This window comes from Bombina bombina, chromosome 6, assembly GCF_027579735.1.
Source record: "Bombina bombina isolate aBomBom1 chromosome 6, aBomBom1.pri, whole genome shotgun sequence".
In the NCBI taxonomy this organism is placed as follows: domain Eukaryota; kingdom Metazoa; phylum Chordata; class Amphibia; order Anura; family Bombinatoridae; genus Bombina; species Bombina bombina.
The window spans coordinates 268,265,730-268,285,614 of NC_069504.1; the positions used below are offsets into that span (position 1 = coordinate 268,265,730).

At 38.7% G+C, this 19,885-nt stretch overlaps 1 protein-coding gene across 2 annotated transcripts in view; it reads right to left on the reverse strand.

The window, feature by feature from the left end:
• Positions 1 to 19,885, reverse strand: part of XPOT (exportin for tRNA) — a gene marked incomplete in the record, with an annotated part of 287,196 nt that overhangs the window by 201,538 nt on the left and 65,773 nt on the right. For both annotated transcript variants that reach the window (XM_053716840.1, XM_053716839.1), the window contains 1 exon segment: positions 16,027 to 16,146. In XM_053716840.1, coding sequence (XP_053572815.1) covers positions 16,027 to 16,146 — 120 coding nt within the window.

Sequence of the window (19,885 nt, forward strand, 5' to 3'; positions counted from 1 at the left end):
AGCCTCCCACCTAACACATCAGACCCCCTGATCCCTCCCAAACAGCTCTCTTCCCTCCCCCACCCCACAATTGTCCCTGCCATCTTAAGTACTGGCAGAAAGTCTGCCAGTACTAAAATAAAAGGTATCTTTTTTTTATTATTATTTTTTTTATAGCATATTTACATATGCTGATGTGTAGGATCCCCCTTAGCCCCAAACCTCCCTGATCCCCCCCAAACAGCTCTCTAACCCTCCCCCTCTAAATTATTGGGAGCCATCTTGGGTACTGGCAGCTGTCTGCCAGTACCCAGTTTACAAAAAAATATATATTTTTTATTTTTTTTCCCCCCCATTTTCTGTAGTGTAGCTCCCCCCTCCCCAAGACTAAACCCCCACCCCCTCCCAGATCACTTAGATTATCTATATTAAATTTTATATACCCCCCTCTCTCCCTCTAAAATTTAAACAAAATCTGTTCCATAGTGTAATGGTTCCCACCCGCTCCCTCCCCGTGCACGCGCCCGCCCGCCTCCCCCGTGCGCGCCCCCAGCGATCCCGCCCACCTCTGCACTACGTAATCCACCGATGGCCGCCCACCCACCAACGATTGCGGCCATCGATGTCCGGTGCAGAGAGGGCCACAGAGTGGCTCTCTCTGCATCGGATGGGGTAAAAACATAATTTATGTAAGAACTTACCTGATAAATTCATTTCTTTCATATTAGCAAGAGTCCATGAGCTAGTGACGTATGGGATATACATTCCTACCAGGAGGGGCAAAGTTTCCCAAACCTCAAAATGCCTATAAATACACCCCTCACCACACCCACAATTCAGTTTAACGAATAGCCAAGAAGTGGGGTGATAAGAAAAAAGTGCAAAAGCATAAAAAATAAGGAATTGGAATAATTGTGCTTTATACAAAAAAATCATAACCACCACAAAAAGGGTGGGCCTCATGGACTCTTGCTAATATGAAAGAAATGAATTTATCAGGTAAGTTCTTACATAAATTATGTTTTCTTTCATGTAATTAGCAAGAGTCCATGAGCTAGTGACGTATGGGATAATGACTACCCAAGATGTGGATCTTCCACGCAAGAGTCACTAGAGAGGGAGGGATAAAATAAAGACAGCCAATTCCGCTGAAAATAATCCACACCCAAACTAAAGTTTAAATCTTATAATGAAAAAAACTGAAATTATAAGCAGAAGAATCAAACTGAAACAGCTGCCTGAAGTACTTTTCTACCAAAAACTGCTTCAGAAGAAGAAAACACATCAAAATGGTAGAATTTAGTAAAAGTATGCAAAGAAGACCAAGTTGCTGCTTTGCAAATCTGATCAACCGAAGCTTCATTCCTAAACGCCCAGGAAGTAGAAACTGCCCTAGTAGAATGAGCTGTAATCCTTTGAGGCGGAGTTTTACCCGACTCGACATAAGCATGATGAATTAAAGATTTCAACCAAGATGCCAAAGAAATGGCAGAGGCCTTCTGACCTTTCCTAGAACCGGAAAAGATAACAAATAGACTAGAAGTCTTTCGGAAATTCTTAGTAGCTTCAACATAATATTTCAAAGCTCTAACTACATCCAAAGAATGCAATGATTTCTCCTTAGAATTCTTAGGATTAGGACATAATGAGGGAACCACAATTTCTCTACTAATGTTAGAATTCACAACCTTAGGTAAAAATTTAAAAGAAGTTTGCAACACCGCCTTATCCTGATGAAAAATCAGAAAAGGAGATAAACAAGAAAGAGCAGATAATTCAGAAACTCTTCTGGCAGAAGAGATGGCCAAAAGGAACAAAACTTTCCAAGAAAGTAATTTAATGTCCAATGAATGCATAAGTTCAAACGGAGGAGCTTGAAGAGCCCCCAGAACCAAATTCAAACTCCAAGGAGGAGAAAATGACTTAATGACAGGTTTTATACGAACCAAAGCTTGTACAAAACAATGAATATCAGGAAGATTAGCAATCTTTCTGTGAAAAAGAACAGAAAGAGCAGAGATTTGTCCTTTCAATGAACTTGCAGACAAACCTTTATCCAAACCATCCTGAAGGAACTGTAAAATTCTCGGAATTCTAAAAGAATGCCAGGAAAAATGATGAGAAAGACACCAAGAAATATAAGTCTTCCAGACTCTATAATATATCTCCCTAGATACGGATTTACGAGCCTGTAACATAGTATTAATCACAGAGTCAGAGAAACCTCTTTGACCAAGAATCAAGCCTTCAATCTCCATACCTTTAAATTTAAGGATTTGAGATCCTGATGGAAAAAAGGACCTTGCGACAGAAGGTCTGGTCTTAACGGAAGAGTCCACGGTTGGCAAGAGGCCATCCGGACAAGATCCGCATACCAAAACCTGTGAGGCCATGCTGGAGCTACCAGCAGAACAAACGAGCATTCCTTCAGAATCTTGGAGATTACTCTTGGAAGAAGAACTAGAGGCGGAAAGATATAGGCAGGATGATACTTCCAAGGAAGTGACAATGCATCCACTGCTTCCGCTTGAGGATCCCTGGATCTGGACAGATACCTGGGAAGTTTCTTGTTTAGATGAGAGGCCATCAGATCTATTTCTGGAAGTCCCCATATTTGAACAATCTGAAGAAATACCTCTGGGTGAAGAGACCATTCGCCCGGATGTAACGTTTGGCGACTGAGATAATCCGCTTCCCAATTGTCTATACCTGGGATATGAACCGCAGAAACTAGACAGGAGCTGGATTCCGCCCATACCAGAATTCGAGATACTTCTTTCATGGCCAGAGGACTGTGAGTCCCTCCTTGATGATTGATGTATGCCACAGTTGTGACATTGTCTGTCTGAAAACAAATTAACGATTCTCTCTTTAGAAGAGGCCAAGACTGAAGAGCTCTGAAAATTGCACAGAGTTCCAAAAACATAATTTATGTAAGAACTTACCTGATAAATTCATTTCTTTCATATTAGCAAGAGTCCATGAGCTAGTGACGTATGGGATATACATTCCTACCAGGAGGGGCAAAGTTTCCCAAACCTTAAAATGCCTATAAATACACCCCTCACCACACCCACAATTCAGTTTAACGAATAGCCAAGAAGTGGGGTGATAAGAAAAAAGTGCGAAAGCATATAAAATAAGGAATTGGAATAATTGTGCTTTATACAAAAAAATCATAACCACCACAAAAAAGGGCGGGCCTCATGGACTCTTGCTAATATGAAAGAAATGAATTTATCAGGTAAGTTCTTACATAAATTATGTTTTCTTTCATGTAATTAGCAAGAGTCCATGAGCTAGTGACGTATGGGATAATGACTACCCAAGATGTGGATCTTTCCACACAAGAGTCACTAGAGAGGGAGGGATAAAATAAAGACAGCCAATTCCTGCTGAAAATAATCCACACCCAAAATAAAGTTTAATGAAAAACATAAGCAGAAGATTCAAACTGAAACCGCTGCCTGAAGTACTTTTCTACCAAAAACTGCTTCAGGAGAAGAAAATACAACAAAATGGTAGAATTTGGTAAAAGTATGCAAAGAGAACCAAGTTGCCACTTTGCAAATCTGATCAACCGAAGCTTCATTCCTAAACGCCCAGGAAGTAGAAACTGACCTAGTAGAATGAGCTGTAATCCTATGAGGCGGAGTCTTACCCGACTCAATATAGGCAAGATGAAATAAAGATTTCAACCAAGATGCCAAAGAAATGGCAGAAGTTTTCTGGCCTTTCTAAAACCGGAAAAGATAACAAATAAACCAGAAGTCTTTCGGAAAGACTTAGTAGCTTCAACATAATATCTCAAAGCTCTAATAACATCCAAAGAATGCAACGATTTCTCCTTAGAATTCTTAGGATTAGGACATAATGAAGGAACCACAATGTCTCTACTAATGTTGTTGGAATTCACAACTTAGGTAAAAATTCAAAAGAAGTTCGCAACACCGCCTTATCCTGATGAAAAATCAGAAAAGGAGACTCACAAGAAAGAGCAGATAATTCAGAAACTCTTCTGGCAGAAGAGATGGCCAAAAGGAACAAAACTTTCCAAGAAAGTAATTTAATATCCAATGAATGCATAGGTTCAATGGAGGAGCTTGAAGAGCCCCCAGAACCAAATTCAAACTCCAAGGAGGAGAAATTGACTTAATGACAGGCTTTATACGAACCAAAGCTTGTACAAAACAATGAATATCAGGAAAAATAGCAATCTTTCTGTGAAAAAGAACAGAAAGAGCAGAGATTTGACCTTTCAAGGAACTTGCGGACAAACCCTTATCTAAACCATCCTGAAGAAATTGTAATATTCTCGGTATTCTAAAAGAATGCCAAGAAAAAATGATGAGAAAGACACCAAGAAATATAAGTCTTCCAGACTCTATAATATATCTCTCTGGATACAGATTTACGAGCCTGTAACATAGTATTAATCACAGAGTCAGAGAAACCTCTTTGACCAAGAATCAAGCGTTCAATCTCCATACCTTTAAATTTAAGGATTTCAGATCCTGATGGAAAAAAGGACCTTGAAACAAAAGGTCTGGTCTTAACGGAAGAGTCCACGGTTGGCAAGAGGCCATCCGGACAAGATCCGCATACCAAAACCTGTGAGGCCATGCCGGAGCTACCAGCAGAACAAACGAGCATTCCTTCAGAATCTTGGAGATTACTCTTGGAAGAAGAACTAGAGGCGGAAAGATATAGGCAGGATGATACTTCCAAGGAAGTGAAAAATGCATCCACTGCCTCCGCCTGAGGATCCCGGGATCTGGACAGATACCTGGGAAGTTTCTTGTTTAGATGAGAAGCCATCAGATCTATTTCTGGAAGTTCCCACATTTGAACAATCTGAAGAAATACCTCTGGGTGAAGAGACCATTCGCCCGGATGCAACGTTTGGCGACTGAGATAATCCGCTTTCCAATTGTCCATACCTGGGATATAAACCGCAGAGATTAGACAGGAGCTGGATTCCGCCCAAACCAAAATTTGAGATACTTCTTTCATAGCCAGAGGACTGTGAGTCCCTCCTTGATGATTGATGTATGCCACAGTTGTGACATTGTCTTATCTGAAAACAAATGAACAACTCTCTCTTCGGAAGAGGCCAAGACTGAAGAGCTCTGAAAATTGCACGGAGTTCCAAAATATTGATCGGAAATCTCACCTCCTGAGATTCCCAAACCCCTTGTGCCGTCAGATACCCCCACACAGCTCCCCAACCTGTAAAACTAGCATCTGTTGAGATTATAGTCCAGGTCGGAAGAACAAAGAAGCCCCCTGAACTAAACGATGATCTGTCCACCATGTCAGAGAGTGTCGTAAAATCGGTTTAAAGATATTAATTGAGATATCTTTGAGTAATCCCTGCACCATTGGTTCAGCATACAGAGCTGAAGAGGTCGCATGTGAAAACGAGCAAAGGAGAACGCATCTGATGCGGCAGTCCTAGGACCCAACATTTCCATGCATAAGGCTACCAAAGGGAATGATTGTGACTGAAGGTTTTGACAAGCTGATATCAATGTTAAACTTCTCTTGTCTGACAAGGACAGAGTCATAGACACTGAATTTATCTAGAAACCTAAAAAGGTTACCCTTGTCTGAGGAATCAATGAACTGATTGGTAAATTGATCCTCCAACCATGAACTTGAAGAAACAACACAAGTCGATTCGTATGAGATTCTTCGAAAATGAGAAGACTGAGCAAGTACCAAGATATCGTCCAAATAAGGAAATACCAAAACCCTATTCTCTGATTACAGAAAGAAGGGCACCGAGAACCTTTGAAAAAAATTCTTGGAACTGAGGCTAGGCCAAACGGTAGAGCCACAAAACTGGTAATGCTTGTCTAAAAAGAGAATCTCAGACACTAAAAGTGATCTGGATGAATCGGAATATGCAGATACACATCCTGTAAATCTATTGTAGACATATAATGCCCTTGCTAAACAAAAGGCAGGATAGTCCTACAGTAACCATCTTGAATGTTGGTATCCTAACATAACGATTCAATAATGATAGATCCAGAACTGGTCTGAAGGAATTGACCTTCTTTGGTACAATGAAGAGATAAAATAAAACCCCAGCCCCTGTTCCAGAACTGGAACTGGCATAAATACTCCAGCCAACTCTAGATCTGAAACACATTTCAGAAATGCTGAGCCTTGCTGTGTTAACTGGGACACGGGAAGAAAAGAATCTCTTAGCAGGAGGCCTTAACTTGAAGCCAATTCTGTACCTTTCTGAAACAATGTTTCTGAAACCAGAGATTAAGAACGGAATTGATCCAAATTTCTTTGAAGAAAACGTAATCTGCCCCATACCAGCTGAGCTGGAATAAGGGCCGCACCTTCATAGGTACTTAGGAGCTGGCTATAGGTTTCTATAAGGCTCGGATATATTCCAAACTGGAAATAGTTTCCAAACTGATACCGCTCCTGAGGATGAAGGATCAGGCTTTTGTTCCTTGTTGTGAGGAAAGGAACGAAATGATTATTTACCCTTGAAAGAAAGGGAAAGCAAAGTTGACTTAGAAGACATGTCAGCATTCCAAGTTTAATCCATAAAGCTTTTCTAGCTAAAATAGCTAGAGACATATACCTGACATCAACTCTAATGATATCAAAAGATGGTATCACCAATAAAATTATTAGCATGTTATAGAATAATAATAATGCTATAAAATTATGATCTGTTACTTGTTGCGCTAAAGCTTCTAACCAAAAAGTTGAAGCTGCAGCAACATCCGCTAAAAATATAGCAGGTCTAAGAAGATTACCTGAACATAAGTAAGCTTTTCTTAGAAAGGATTCAATTTTCCTATCTAAAGGGTCCTTAAATGAAGTACTATCTGCCATAGGAATAGTAGTACATTAGCAGGAGTAGAGACAGCCCCATAACCTTAGGGATTTTTGTCCCAAAAAACTCTAATCTGTCAGATGGCACAGGATATAATTTGCTTAAACGTCTAGAAGGAGTAAATAAATTACCCAAATTATTCCATTCCCTGGAAATTACTTCAGAAATAGCATCAGGGAGATAAAACACTTCTGGAATAACTACAGGAGATTTAAAAACCTTATTTAAACGTTTACATTTAGTATCAAGAGAACCAGAATCCTCTATTTCTAATGCAAATAACACTTCTTTAAGTAAAGAACGAATAAATTCCATCTTGAACAAATACAAAGATTTATCAGCATCAACCTCTGAGACAGAAACCTCTGAACCAGAAGAACCATTATCAGTATCAGAATGATGATGTTCATTTAAAAATTCATCTGAAAAAAAGAGAAGTTTTAAAAGACTTTTATGTATACTAGAAGGAAAAATAACAGACATAGCCTTCTTAATGGATTTAAAATAAATAAAATCTCTTATGTTATCAGGAACACTCTGAAAATTAGATGTTGACGGAACAGCAACAGGTAATGTAACAGTACTAAAGGAAATTTTATCTGCATTAATAAGTTTGACATGACATGCAATACAAATAACAGCTGGAGAAACAGATACCAAAAGTTTATAGCAGACTTAGCTTGGTAGCTCCAGCACTGTGCAGTGATTTTCCTGTAGTAACTTCTGACTCAGTTGCAACGTGGAACATCTTGCAATATGTAAAAGAAAAAAACAACATATAAAGCAAAATTGATCAAATTCCTTAAATGACAGTTTCAGGAATGGGAAAAAAATGCCAGTGAACAAGCTTCTAGCAACCAGAAGCAATAAATAATGAGACAAAAATGACGCCCATATTTTTTAGCGCCAAAAAAGACGCCCACATTATTTGGCGCCTAAATGCTTTTGGCGCCAAAAATGACGCCACATCCGGAACGCCGACATTTTTTGGCGCAAAATAACGTCAAAGAATGACGCAACTTCCGGCGACACGTATGACGCCGGAAACGGAAATAGAATTTTTGCGCCAAAAAAGTCCGCGCCAAGAATGACGCAATAAAATGAAGCATTTTCAGCCCCCGCGAGCCTAACAGCCCACAGGGAAAAAGTCAAATTTTAAGGTAAAATATGTAAAATTAAAATGCATTAACCCAAATATGAAACTGACTGTCTGAAAATAAGGAAAGTTGAACATTCTGAGTCAAGGCAAATAAATGTTTGAATACATATATTTAGAACTTTATAAACAAAGTGCCCAACCATAGCTAGGAGTGTCACAGAAAATAAGACTTACTTACCCCAGGACACTCATCTACATATAGCAGATAGCCAAACCAGTACTGAAACGAGAATCAGCAGAGGTAATGGTATATATAAGAGTATATCGTCGATCTGAAAAGGGAGGTAAGAGATGAATCTCTACGACCGATAACAGAGAACCTATGAAATAGACCCCTTAGAAGGAGATCACTGCATTCAAATAGGCAATACTCTCCTCACATCCCTCTGACATTCACTGCACGCTGAGAGGAAAACCGGGCTCCAACTTGCTGCGGAGCGCATATCAACGTAGAATCTAGCACAAACTTACTTCACCACCTCCATCGGAGGCAAAGTTTGTAAAACTGAATTGTGGGTGTGGTGAGGGGTGTATTTATAGGCATTTTAAGGTTTGGGAAACTTTGCCCCTCCTGGTAGGAATGTATATCCCATACGTCACTAGCTCATGGACTCTTGCTAATTACATGAAAGAAATATTGATTGGTAATCTCACCTCCTGAGATTCCCAAACCCCTTGTGCTGTCAGAGACCCCCAAACAGCTCCCCAACCTGTCAGACTTGCATCTGTTGAAATTACAGTCCAGGTCGGAAGAACAAAAGAAGCCCCCTGAACTAAACGATGGTGATCTGTCCACCACGTCAGAGAGTGTCGTACAATCGGTATTAAAGATATTAATTGAGATATCTTTGTGTAATCCCTGCACCACTGGTTCAGCATACAGAGCTGAAGAGGTCGCATGTGAAAACGAGCAAAGGGGATCGCATCCGATGCAGCAGTCATAAGACCTAGAATTTCCATGCATAAGGCTACCGAAGGGAATGATTGTGATTGAAGGTTTCGAGAAGCTGAGATCAATTTTAGACGTCTCTTGTCTGTCAAAGACAGAGTCATGGACACTGAATCTATCTGGAAACCTAAAAAGGTAACCCTTGTTTGAGGAATTAATGAACTTTTCGGTAAATTGATCCTCCAACCATGATCTTGAAGAAACAACACAAGTCGATTCGTATGAGATTCTGCTAAATGTGAAGACTGAGCAAGTACCAAGATATCGTCCAAATAAGGAAATACCACAATACCCTGTTCTCGGATTACAGACAGAAGGGCACCGAGAACCTTTGTAAAAATCCTTGGAGCTGTTGCTAGGCCAAACGGCAGAGCCACAAACTGGTAATGCTTGTCTAGGAAAGAGAATCTCAGAAACGGATAGTGATCTGGATGAATCGGAATATGCAGATATGCATCCTGTAAATCTATTGTGGACATATAATGCCCTTGCTGAACAAAAGGCAGAATAGTCCTTATAGTTACCATCTTGAATGTTGGTATCCTTACATAACGATTCAATATTTTTAGATCCAGAACTGGTCTGAAGGAATTCTCCTTCTTTGGTACAATGAAGAGATTTGAATAAAACCCCAGCCCCTGTTCCAGAACTGGAACTGGCATAATTACTCCAGCCAACTCTAGATCTGAAACACATTTCAGAAATGCTTGAGCCTTTGCTGGATTTACTGGGACACGGGAAAGAAAAAATCTCTTTGCAGGAGGCCTTATCTTGAAGCCAATTCTGTACCCTTCTGAAACAATGTTTTCATTCCAAAGATTGTGAATTGAATTGATCCAAATTTGTTTGAAAAAACGTAATCTGCCCCCTACCAGCTGGGCTGGAATGAGGGCCGCACCTTCATGTGGACTTGGGAGCTGGTTTTGGTTTTCTAAAAGGCTTGGACTTATTCCAGACTGGAGATGGTTTCCAAACTGATACCGCTCCTGAGGGCGAAGGATCAGGCTTTTGTTCCTTATTGTGACGAAAGGAACGAAAACGATTATTAGACCTAAATTTACCTTTAGATTTTCTATCTTGTGGTAAAAAAGTTCCTTTCCCTCCAGTAACAGTTGAGATAATTGAATCCAACTGAGAACCAAATAATTTATTACCCTGGAAAGAAAGGGAAAGCAAAGTTGACTTAGAAGACATATCAGCATTCCAAGTTTTAAGCCATAAAGCTCTTCTAGCTAGAATAGCTAGAGACATATACCTGACATCAACTCTAATGATATCAAAGATGGCATCACAAATAAAGTTATTAGCATGTTGAAGAAGATTAACAATGCTATGAGAGTTATGATCTGTTACTTGTTGCGCTAAAGCTTCTAACCAAAAAGTTGAAGCTGCAGCCACATCCGCTAAAGATATAGCAGGTCTAAGAAGATTACCTAAACATAAGTAAGCTTTTCTTAGAAAGGATTCAATCTTCCTATCTAAAGGATCCTTAAAGGAAGTACTATCTGCCGTAGGAATAGTAGTACGTTTAGCAAGAGTAGAGACAGCCCCATCAACCTTAGGGATTTTGTCCCAAAATTCTAATCTGTCAGACGGCACAGGATATAATTGCTTAAAACGTTTAGAAGGAGTAAAAGAATTACCCAAATTATTCCATTCCCTGGAGATTACTTCAGAAATAGCATCAGGGACAGGAAAAACTTCTGGAATAACTACAGGAGATTTAAAAACCTTATTTAAACGTTTAGATTTAGTATCAAGAGGACCAGAATCCTATATTTCTAATGCAATTAGGACTTCTTTAAGTAAAGAACGAATAAATTCCATTTTGAATAAATATGAAGATTTATCAGCATCAACCTCTGAGACAGAATCCTCTGAACCAGAGGAACCACTATCAGAATCAGAATGATGATGTTCATTTAAAAATTCATCTGAAAAATTAGAAGTTTTAAAAGACCTTTTACGTTTACTAGAAGGGGGAATAACAGACATAGCCTGCTTAATAGATTTAGAAACAAAATCTCTTATGTTAACAGGAACACTCTGAGCATTAGATGTTGATGGAACCACAACAGGTAATGTAACATTACTAAAGGAAATATTATCTGCATTAACAAGTTTGTCATGACATTCATTACAAACAGCTGGAGGAACAGATACCACAACTTTACAACAGATACACTTAACTTTGGTAGATCCAGCACCAGGCAGCGTTTTTCCAGAAGTATCTTCTAACTCAGTGTCAATCTGGGACATCTTGCAATATGTAATAGAGAAAACAACATATAAAGCAAAATTGATCAAATTCCTTAAATGACAGTTTCAGGAATGGGAAAAAATGCCAGTGAACAAGCTTCTAGCAACCAGAAGCAATAAATTATGAGACTTAAATAATGTGGAGACAAAAATGACGCCACATCCGGAACGCCGACACTTTTGGCGCAAAAAAACATCAAAAATGACGCAACTTACGGCGACACGTATGACGCTGGAAACAGAAAAAACTTTTTGCGCCAAAAAAGTCCGCGCCAAGAATGACGCAATAAAATGAAGCATTTTCAGCCCCCGCGAGCCTAACAGCCCACAGGAAAAAAAGTCAAATTTTAAGGTAAGAAAAAAATTGATTTATTCAAATGCATTATCCCAAATATGAAACTGACTGTCTGAAATAAGGAACGTTGAACATCCTGAGTTAAGGCAAATAAATGTTTGAATACATATATTTAGAACTTTATACAAAAGTGCCCAACCATAGCTTAGAGTGTCACAGAAAATAAGACTTACTTACCCCAGGACACTCATCTACATGTAGTAGAAAGCCAAACCAGTACTGAAACGAGAATCAGTAGAGGTAATGGTATATATAAGAGTATATCGTCGATCTGAAAAGGGAGGTAAGAGATGAATCTCTACGACCGATAACAGAGAACCTATGAAATAGACCCCGTAGAAGGAGATCATTGAATTCAAATAGGCAATACTCTCTTCACATCCCTCTGACATTCACTGCACGCTGAGAGGAAAACCGGGCTACAACCTGCTGCGGAGCGCATATCAACGTAGAATCTAGCACAAACTTACTTCACCACCTCCATAGGAGGCAAAGTTTGTAAAACTGATTTGTGGGTGTGGTGAGGGGTGTATTTATAGGCATTTTGAGGTTTGGGAAACTTTGCCCCTCCTGGTAGGAATGTATATCCCATACGTCACTAGCTCATGGACTCTTGCTAATTACATGAAAGAAATGTTATTGCAGTGATGTCTCGATATCGAGGCATCACTGCAATAACCGGAAAGCGGCTGAAAGCGATCAGGATCGCTTCCAGGCGCTTTAAACCCCAACGTCGTACAGGGTACGTCGCACACAACCTGGTCTTTAAAGACCAGCGACGTACCCTGTACGACGTTGGGGTTTAAAGCGCCTGGCATGCCGTTAAGGGGTTAAGATGAATAGGAAAAAACAACATGTCTGTGCCTGCACATGCAAGATGCACACTCCCTTGCAAGCCATGGGTGTAAATACTTAGGAAATTGAGTTAAATATCTTCATTTTTTACATAGAGATGTTCCAGTGATATTTTCTAATCGTTTTAAAGCTATGCTGAATCACTTTCAAATGCTTCAACATTTGGGTATCCCGTCTCTTTAAAGGAACACTTAAAGGGACATTCCGGTCAAAATTTAAATGCACATAGAAGAATTACATCTTTGAATTGAAACATATTTTCAATATACATGTATTAGCAAAGATGCTTCTAGTTAAAGTTAACTGTTTTAGTGCTAATATTTTGCTCTGCATGTGAAGCAAAGCTAGATATTCTCAGTGCACCAGCATTTTAAATACTGCAGCTGCCCAGAGCAGCAGTGGGGCTTGTATTATGTCAGCAATTAACAAATTGAGTCATTGCCAGTTGGTACAAGCACCTTAGGCTCTCTGAACAAGTGTTGTGTTTAAAATGCTGGTGCACGGTGCATACTTAAATACACTTTTGAAACAGCTATAGCTTTTATTAGAAGCATTTTTGCTAATACATGTATATTACAAAAATGCTTCTATACAAAACTGAAATGCATCCATGTGGATTCCAATTTTGGCTGGAATGCCCCTTTAAGTCAACATTAAACCTTTCATGATTCAGATAGAGCAATCTATGTTTAATAACAAAGTAAAGGTCAATTTTGATGAATTATTGCCCGGTTTTTAATAATCCTATTAAAAACAAGAGCACTTTAATTCATCAAAATTGACATTTCATTTGTTTTCTTCAAAAACTTACCTTTTAATCCTGGCAGCCGGAAGCCTCTGCAGACAGAATCTGGCTTCCTCCAATCACAGCTCCCACCCCCCCCCCCGGGGGAATCTTGGCCTGATGCACGCCGTGATTGGAAGAAGCCGGATTCGTCATTTTGGACCCGCAAAGACGGCTTGCGACGGGCGGAGGAAGTGCTGGAGCGGCTGCCAGGATTAAAAGGCAAGTTTTTGAAGAAAACAAGTGAAATGTCAATTTTGATGAATAAAAATGCCCTTGTTTTTAATCGGATTATTAAAAACCGGGCACTAATTCATCAAAATTGACCTTCACTTTAATTCACTTCCACTAGGAAAATTTGCACACTTTATCTTCTACTGAGCATGTGCAAGAATTTACAGTATAAGAGTATATGCATTTTTTGATTGGCTGATGGCTGTCACAAGATGCAGGAGGAAGGAAAATGGAACTTAATTTGCCAGAAACATAAAATCTACCATTGATTTGAAATTCAGACTATGCGCTTTTGCATTATCTTTTTATTATGCTTTTATGCAATTCTACTGTATTTAATGGCCATTTAAAGTAGTTTTGAGCCTGGTGAACATACTGACAATTTTATCAATTTATATTGACATACAGTCGTCACCTGGCTGACTTCTTCAAATGATCCCTTTGATGGGTCTATGCTCAGAGCTTCTGGGTGTGATGGGCTGAAGGGTCCATCGCTTTAATTATCAGGAGATTATTTTGTGTACATTTAATTGGACATCATAAGATGGGTGACAGTAATAATTGGGGATAACAATGTGGTAGTATATATATATATATATATATATATATATATATATATATATATATATATATATATATATATATATTTATTTATTTATATATTAAGCATTTAGTTTTTTGACAAATAATGGGCTAAGAAAAGATTGCACAGCACTAACATTGTGACACTGTGCTAGTTCATGTTTACAGACTCAAATCCCTGGTAATTCAATCATTTTAAAAGGGACAAAGTACTCATCATTCATTATTTATAGGAATGGGCAGCAGTTAAAAATATATATAACTTTCCAATGTACTCGTCTAACTTGCTTTGTTCTCTTGGTATCCATTGTTGAAAAGCATAAATAGGTAGGATTAAGAGCAATGCACTACTGTGAGCTAGCAACTTAATGGCTCACCCAATGTGTTCACCTAGCTCCCAGTAGAGCATTCAGCTCCTTCAAAGGATACCAAGAGAATGAAGCAAATTTTAGAATATAAAAGTAAATCTGAAATTTGTATGTTCTATATGAATCATGAAAGAAAACAAAATTTGATTTATGTCCCTTTAAAGATCTATTTCTCAACTCTTTTCTAAAAAAATTGCTGTGAAGAAGAGGCATTTTATTTCCGCTGCCCCAAATCAGTTTTGAGAACTACAAAACCAAGAATATCTTCTAGAAAGAAAAAAAATGCCAAACATAATCTTACAGAAACCTCTGAAAGAACATAATATTGTGAATAGATTAATGGAATTAATTTACCAAAAAAATACACATTACAGCCTCATGCTACATATTAGAAAAAACTAAAAAAAAAAAAAAATGAAACAAATCTGATTTAAAAACAAAAACACAATCGTCAATTTTCAGAGCTGGATTTATTCTTGATAAAGTACAACAAACTAAGATCTGGAATTGCACAGATCTTAGTGTGACGCCACTTTCGCAAGAATAAATCTGGCTCTGAAAATTGCTGAATGCGTCATGCGGTCACCATCTTCGGCATTCATTTAATGCTGTAAAGTTTGAGTGCACGTCTAGTGTCTACCTTGGTTATGGTACCAAAAATGGCACTCCAGGTGTGATCCCTGGTGCTACTTTGTCCCTTACACACTAATAACTGACAAAAGTGATACATTAGTACTGAAATAAAATGTAACAAAATTAGAATTTTTCCCCCAATTAGAACATCCATTTAATGTTTTAAGGATTAAAATTTGAATATTCAGTGAGGTTTTAACTTTGCGGCATATTCATTAAAACTAAGCATGGAGTATATTGGAATGAATGCAATAGTAAAATACAGCTATAGATAGAGCACATCTAGATAGCTATAAAATCTAAAAATGATCTATTTATTTGCATAACTAAGAATAATTAATGTTTCTATTGTTTATTCAAGTTCTTTAAATAAGTGGCATTCTCAGGTAAACTCAATACAAGGATATGACTACAAAGTCAATTATCTGTAAATATTCATAAAATGTAATTATTCTAATTGTTCTCTGGGTCCCTTAAAGAAATTTAGGTGAATATAGTGTCCCTTTAAAGTGAATTTCAATTTTGATGCTAAAGTGCCCGGTTTCTAAAAATGCTATTAAAAACAGGGGCACTTTAATTCATCAAAATTTACATTTCACTCCTGTTGTGGGGAAAAAAAAAAAAACGTACCTTTTAATCTTGACAGCCGCTCCAGCTTCCTCCACCCGTCGCAAAGCGTCTTCCTGGGTCTAAAATTAGGAATCTGGCTTCCTCCAATCACGGTGTTGAATCAGACACCGATTCCCCCGGGGGGGAAGCCGTGATTGGAGGATGACCTATCTATTTCTGACGTTAGAAATGGCTTGCAACGACCAGAGGAAGATGGAGCTGCTGTCAAGATTAAAAGGTAAATTTTGATGAATTAAAGTGCCCTTGTTAATCGAATTTTTAAAACCTGGGCACTTTAGCATCAAAATTGACATTCACTTTAAAAACATAAGTAGACAATATGCTATTAAATACATACAGCGTGTCATTAATTATGAAAATAAATAACTCACCAGAACATTGGGAATGTGCACTGGTTCGACTGTGAAGAATTTTTCATATCTAACCACGGTTTCAAAATATTCTAGCCCCACTGATGTATGATTGTATGAGCTCACACCAGAGGTCACAAGCTGAAAAGAATTTAGACAATATCATAGGAAACAGTTAGCAGCAGTTCAGCGCTACAAAAGATCTGCATATGAATAGATGTTTAGGCATTTACAATGTATTTTGCTAGCAAATGTCACAAGATGTTTCTATTTCAGAGCAATTCAGGGATACACACCTTGAAAAGCTTTGAGTATTTCTTTTGTCTCTATTTCGGTTGACAATAAGTTGCAGTAGTAAATGTTTTTGCACTGATCCAGGGGCTCAATGTGCACAATAAAGTAGGGTCAGATAAACTGCAACATTCTAATGGGTGCACTTGAGGGAGAAAAGTGCGCTTTCAGGGGTAAGTGAGAATATGCATTTTTCCCATTTTTAAAAAGGAACACAACACCCAAATTTCAACAGCAGCATATCTAGTGAGCTGATAAAAAAAAAAAAAATCACATGGACATCTCAAAAGTAAAAAATAAAAAGGAAGATAAGCTTTCCATTCTAAAGGAACTTTAATGAAATATAAAACCCAAAAAGGTGTCTCTTTCATGATTCAGATCGACAATACAATTTTAAAAACTTTTCCAATTTACTTCAATTAACAAATTTGCTTCATTCTTAAGTTATTCTTTGTTGAGGAGATAGTGTGCACATGCCTGAAGTGCTGCCATTTAGTGCTCTTGTTAATGTATAACATTGTTGAAAAACTGCTTCCATATAGTGCTGCAGACAAATGCACTCCAGAGCTTACATCCCTGCTTTTCAACAAAGGTTTTCAAGAAAATAAAGAAAATATATGTTAATCGAAGTAAATTGGAAAGTTGTTCAAAATAGTATGTTCTATCTGAATCATGAAAGAAAAATTGTTGGGTTTAATGTCCCTTTAAGCATCCAATCAGCATGCTTGTCCTGAGACTAGCAAGAAAGCATGTATCTGGTATGTGCATGAAATGCCTCTCTTCCTTTCTTCTTCAAGGATGTTTACAATGAAAGCTTGTGAGGTCATTGTGATCCCTACAGCAAAGCACTGATAATGCAGATTGCAAGATTGTTCTCCCAATTCTGCAGATGAAAGTAGGAAGAAAAGCTAAATGATAAATCCTTAAAGAGCAGTAACTCTGGGGAGCTGATCTTAGTTTTAAATATAGACGGGGAGGGGAATGTACACATCAAGCGCTCTCATAGCTGCGTCAGGCTAAAGGAGAATTTATGCTGAGTAACGTACCTTTAAAACGTTAAGGGGGATTTAATATTAAGTTTATTGTACTTTTAACTTACTAGGTTACTTATTAAAATGATCTACCCGGTAGCACAGTTATTAATACCCTATCTGAAGTCCCCAAAAACAATGTTTAAAATCATCAATTTAGTACTCATTTGCTTTCCAAAAATATGTATAGAAAGATTTACATTACACATATTTCTGTAGCCTAAGAAGAAGAAAAACAAAACAAAAACCAGTATGGTCCTCTTTAATTATAACTGCACATATATAATAAAGGAGCAGTAATGTATAGTTCCAAGACAATTACATTATACTTTACTCCATCAAGCTTGTGAATAAAATGTACAATACAGTTGTATACCTTCATAAGCAAGAATGCTACATATCTTCTGGCAGAACTTTCTGATAGGAAAGCTTTTTCTTTCTGCAGCACAGTTTGACTAGCTTTCACATACACTAGCATTTAATCCAATTATCAGTGTCCCAAGGTATGTATTTTCTTAAATAAATGACAAGCAAAATACCTGTTGTATACAAAATGTGTGTGTACATTTCTATTTAGTTAGAATGGAGATTAGAATTGAAGTAAAAGCAAAAATTTAGAGCTAAAACAGAAAGGGGGGGGGGGGGAATGGACCCTGAATTAAAAAGGTCCTTCATCAGAGGTCACCTCCAAGGTGGAAGAGAACACCTTCACCAGATCCACGAACCAGATCCTGCAAGGCCAGACAGGAGCTATTAGAATCAAAGACGTTCTCTCCTGTTTGATACTTGTGGAAGTAGAGCAAACAGAGGAAACCGGTATGCTAGACCAAAATTCCAAGGAACCACCAGGGCAGCCTGAGGATCTCTTGACCTTGATCCGTTCTTTGGAAGCTTGGCGTTCTGACGAGATGTCATCATATCCAACTCTGGAACCCCCCCACTCCACCCCATAGAGAAATTGCAACAAGAAACAAAACTTTCCAAGATAACATCTTAATATCTAAGGAATGCATAGGCTCAAACGGAGCCTGCTGAAGAACTTTTAAAAGGTTAAGACTCCAGGGAGGAGTAACAGGTTTGAACACAGGCCTGATTCTGACCAAGGGCCGACAGAAAGATTGCACGTCTGGTACAGCCGCTAGAGACTTATGCTATAAAATAGATAAGGCAAATATTTGACCCTTCAAATTACTTGCAGATAAGCCCTTTTCCAGACCTTCTTGGAGAAAGGACAAAAATCTAGGAATCCGAACTCTACTCCAAGAGTAGCTTCTGGATTCACACCAATACAGATATTTACGCCATATCTTATGGTAAATGTTCCTAGTTACAGGCTTACAAGCCTGAATCAAGGTCTCAATAACCGACTCCAAAAATCCGCGCTTAGATAGAATTAAAGGGCCATTATACACTCATTTTTTCTTTGCATAAATGTTTTGTAGATGATCTATTTATAAAGCCCATAAAGTTTGTTTTTCTAAAAAATGTATAATTTTGCTTATTTTTAAATAACATTGCTCTGATTTTCAGACTCCTCACCAAGCCCCAAAGTTTTATTTGAATACCGTCAGCTACCTTCTCCAGCTTGCTCCTGTTTGTGTAAAGGGTCTTTTCATATGCAAAAGAAGGGGGAGGGGGGGGGGGGGAGTGTCTTATTTACCACTTGCAGTGGGCTTTCCAGCTACCTTTTCAGCAGAGCTAAACTGAAAGCTTCTAAGTACGTTTTTAAACCATTTTATACTGGATTTTTATTTCAGTATCTGTGCATCTTATTCTTTATAGTAGTGTCTATTACATGCAGTTATATGAAAATGAGTGTATACTGTCCCTTTAAGCGTTCAACCTCCAAGCAGTCAGCTTCAGAGAAACAAGATGGAGGATGGGTACTTGAAGTAGGAGGTCCTTCCTCAGTGGAAGTCTCCAAAGTGGAAGAGAAGGCATCTCCACTAGGACCGCATACCAGATCCTGCGAGGGCCACGCTGGCGCAATGAGGATCACCAATGCCCTCTCCTGTTGGAAAACACCTCCGGATTGAGTTCCCACTCCCCCGGGTGAAAAGTCTGTCTGCTCAGAAAATACGCTTCCCAATTGTCCACTCCTGGAATGTGGATTGCAGATAGATAGTTGTGGGTCTCCGCCAACTGAATAATTTTGACTACCTCTGTCATGGCCAAGGAACTCAGAGTTCCTCCCCGATGATTGATGTAAGACACCGAAGTTATGTTGCCCGACTGGAACCTGATAAACCGGGCTGAAGCTGAGGCCAGACCAGAAGAGCATTTAAAATTGCCCTCAGCTCTAGGATTTTTTTCATAGGAAGAACAGACTCCTCCCGAGTCCATGTCCCCTGAGCCTTTAGGGAGGCTGGCGTCCGTTGTCATAATCACCCAGGTGGGTCTGCAAAAGCAGGTTCCCCTGGAGAGATGTTCCTGAGACAAGCACCAAGGAAGAGAGTCTCTTGTCAACTGATCCAGTTCGCGGAGACAGATTTGCATAATTGCAGAGGTCTGAGATGGAACCAGGCAATTGGAATGATGTCCATGGCAGCTACCATCAG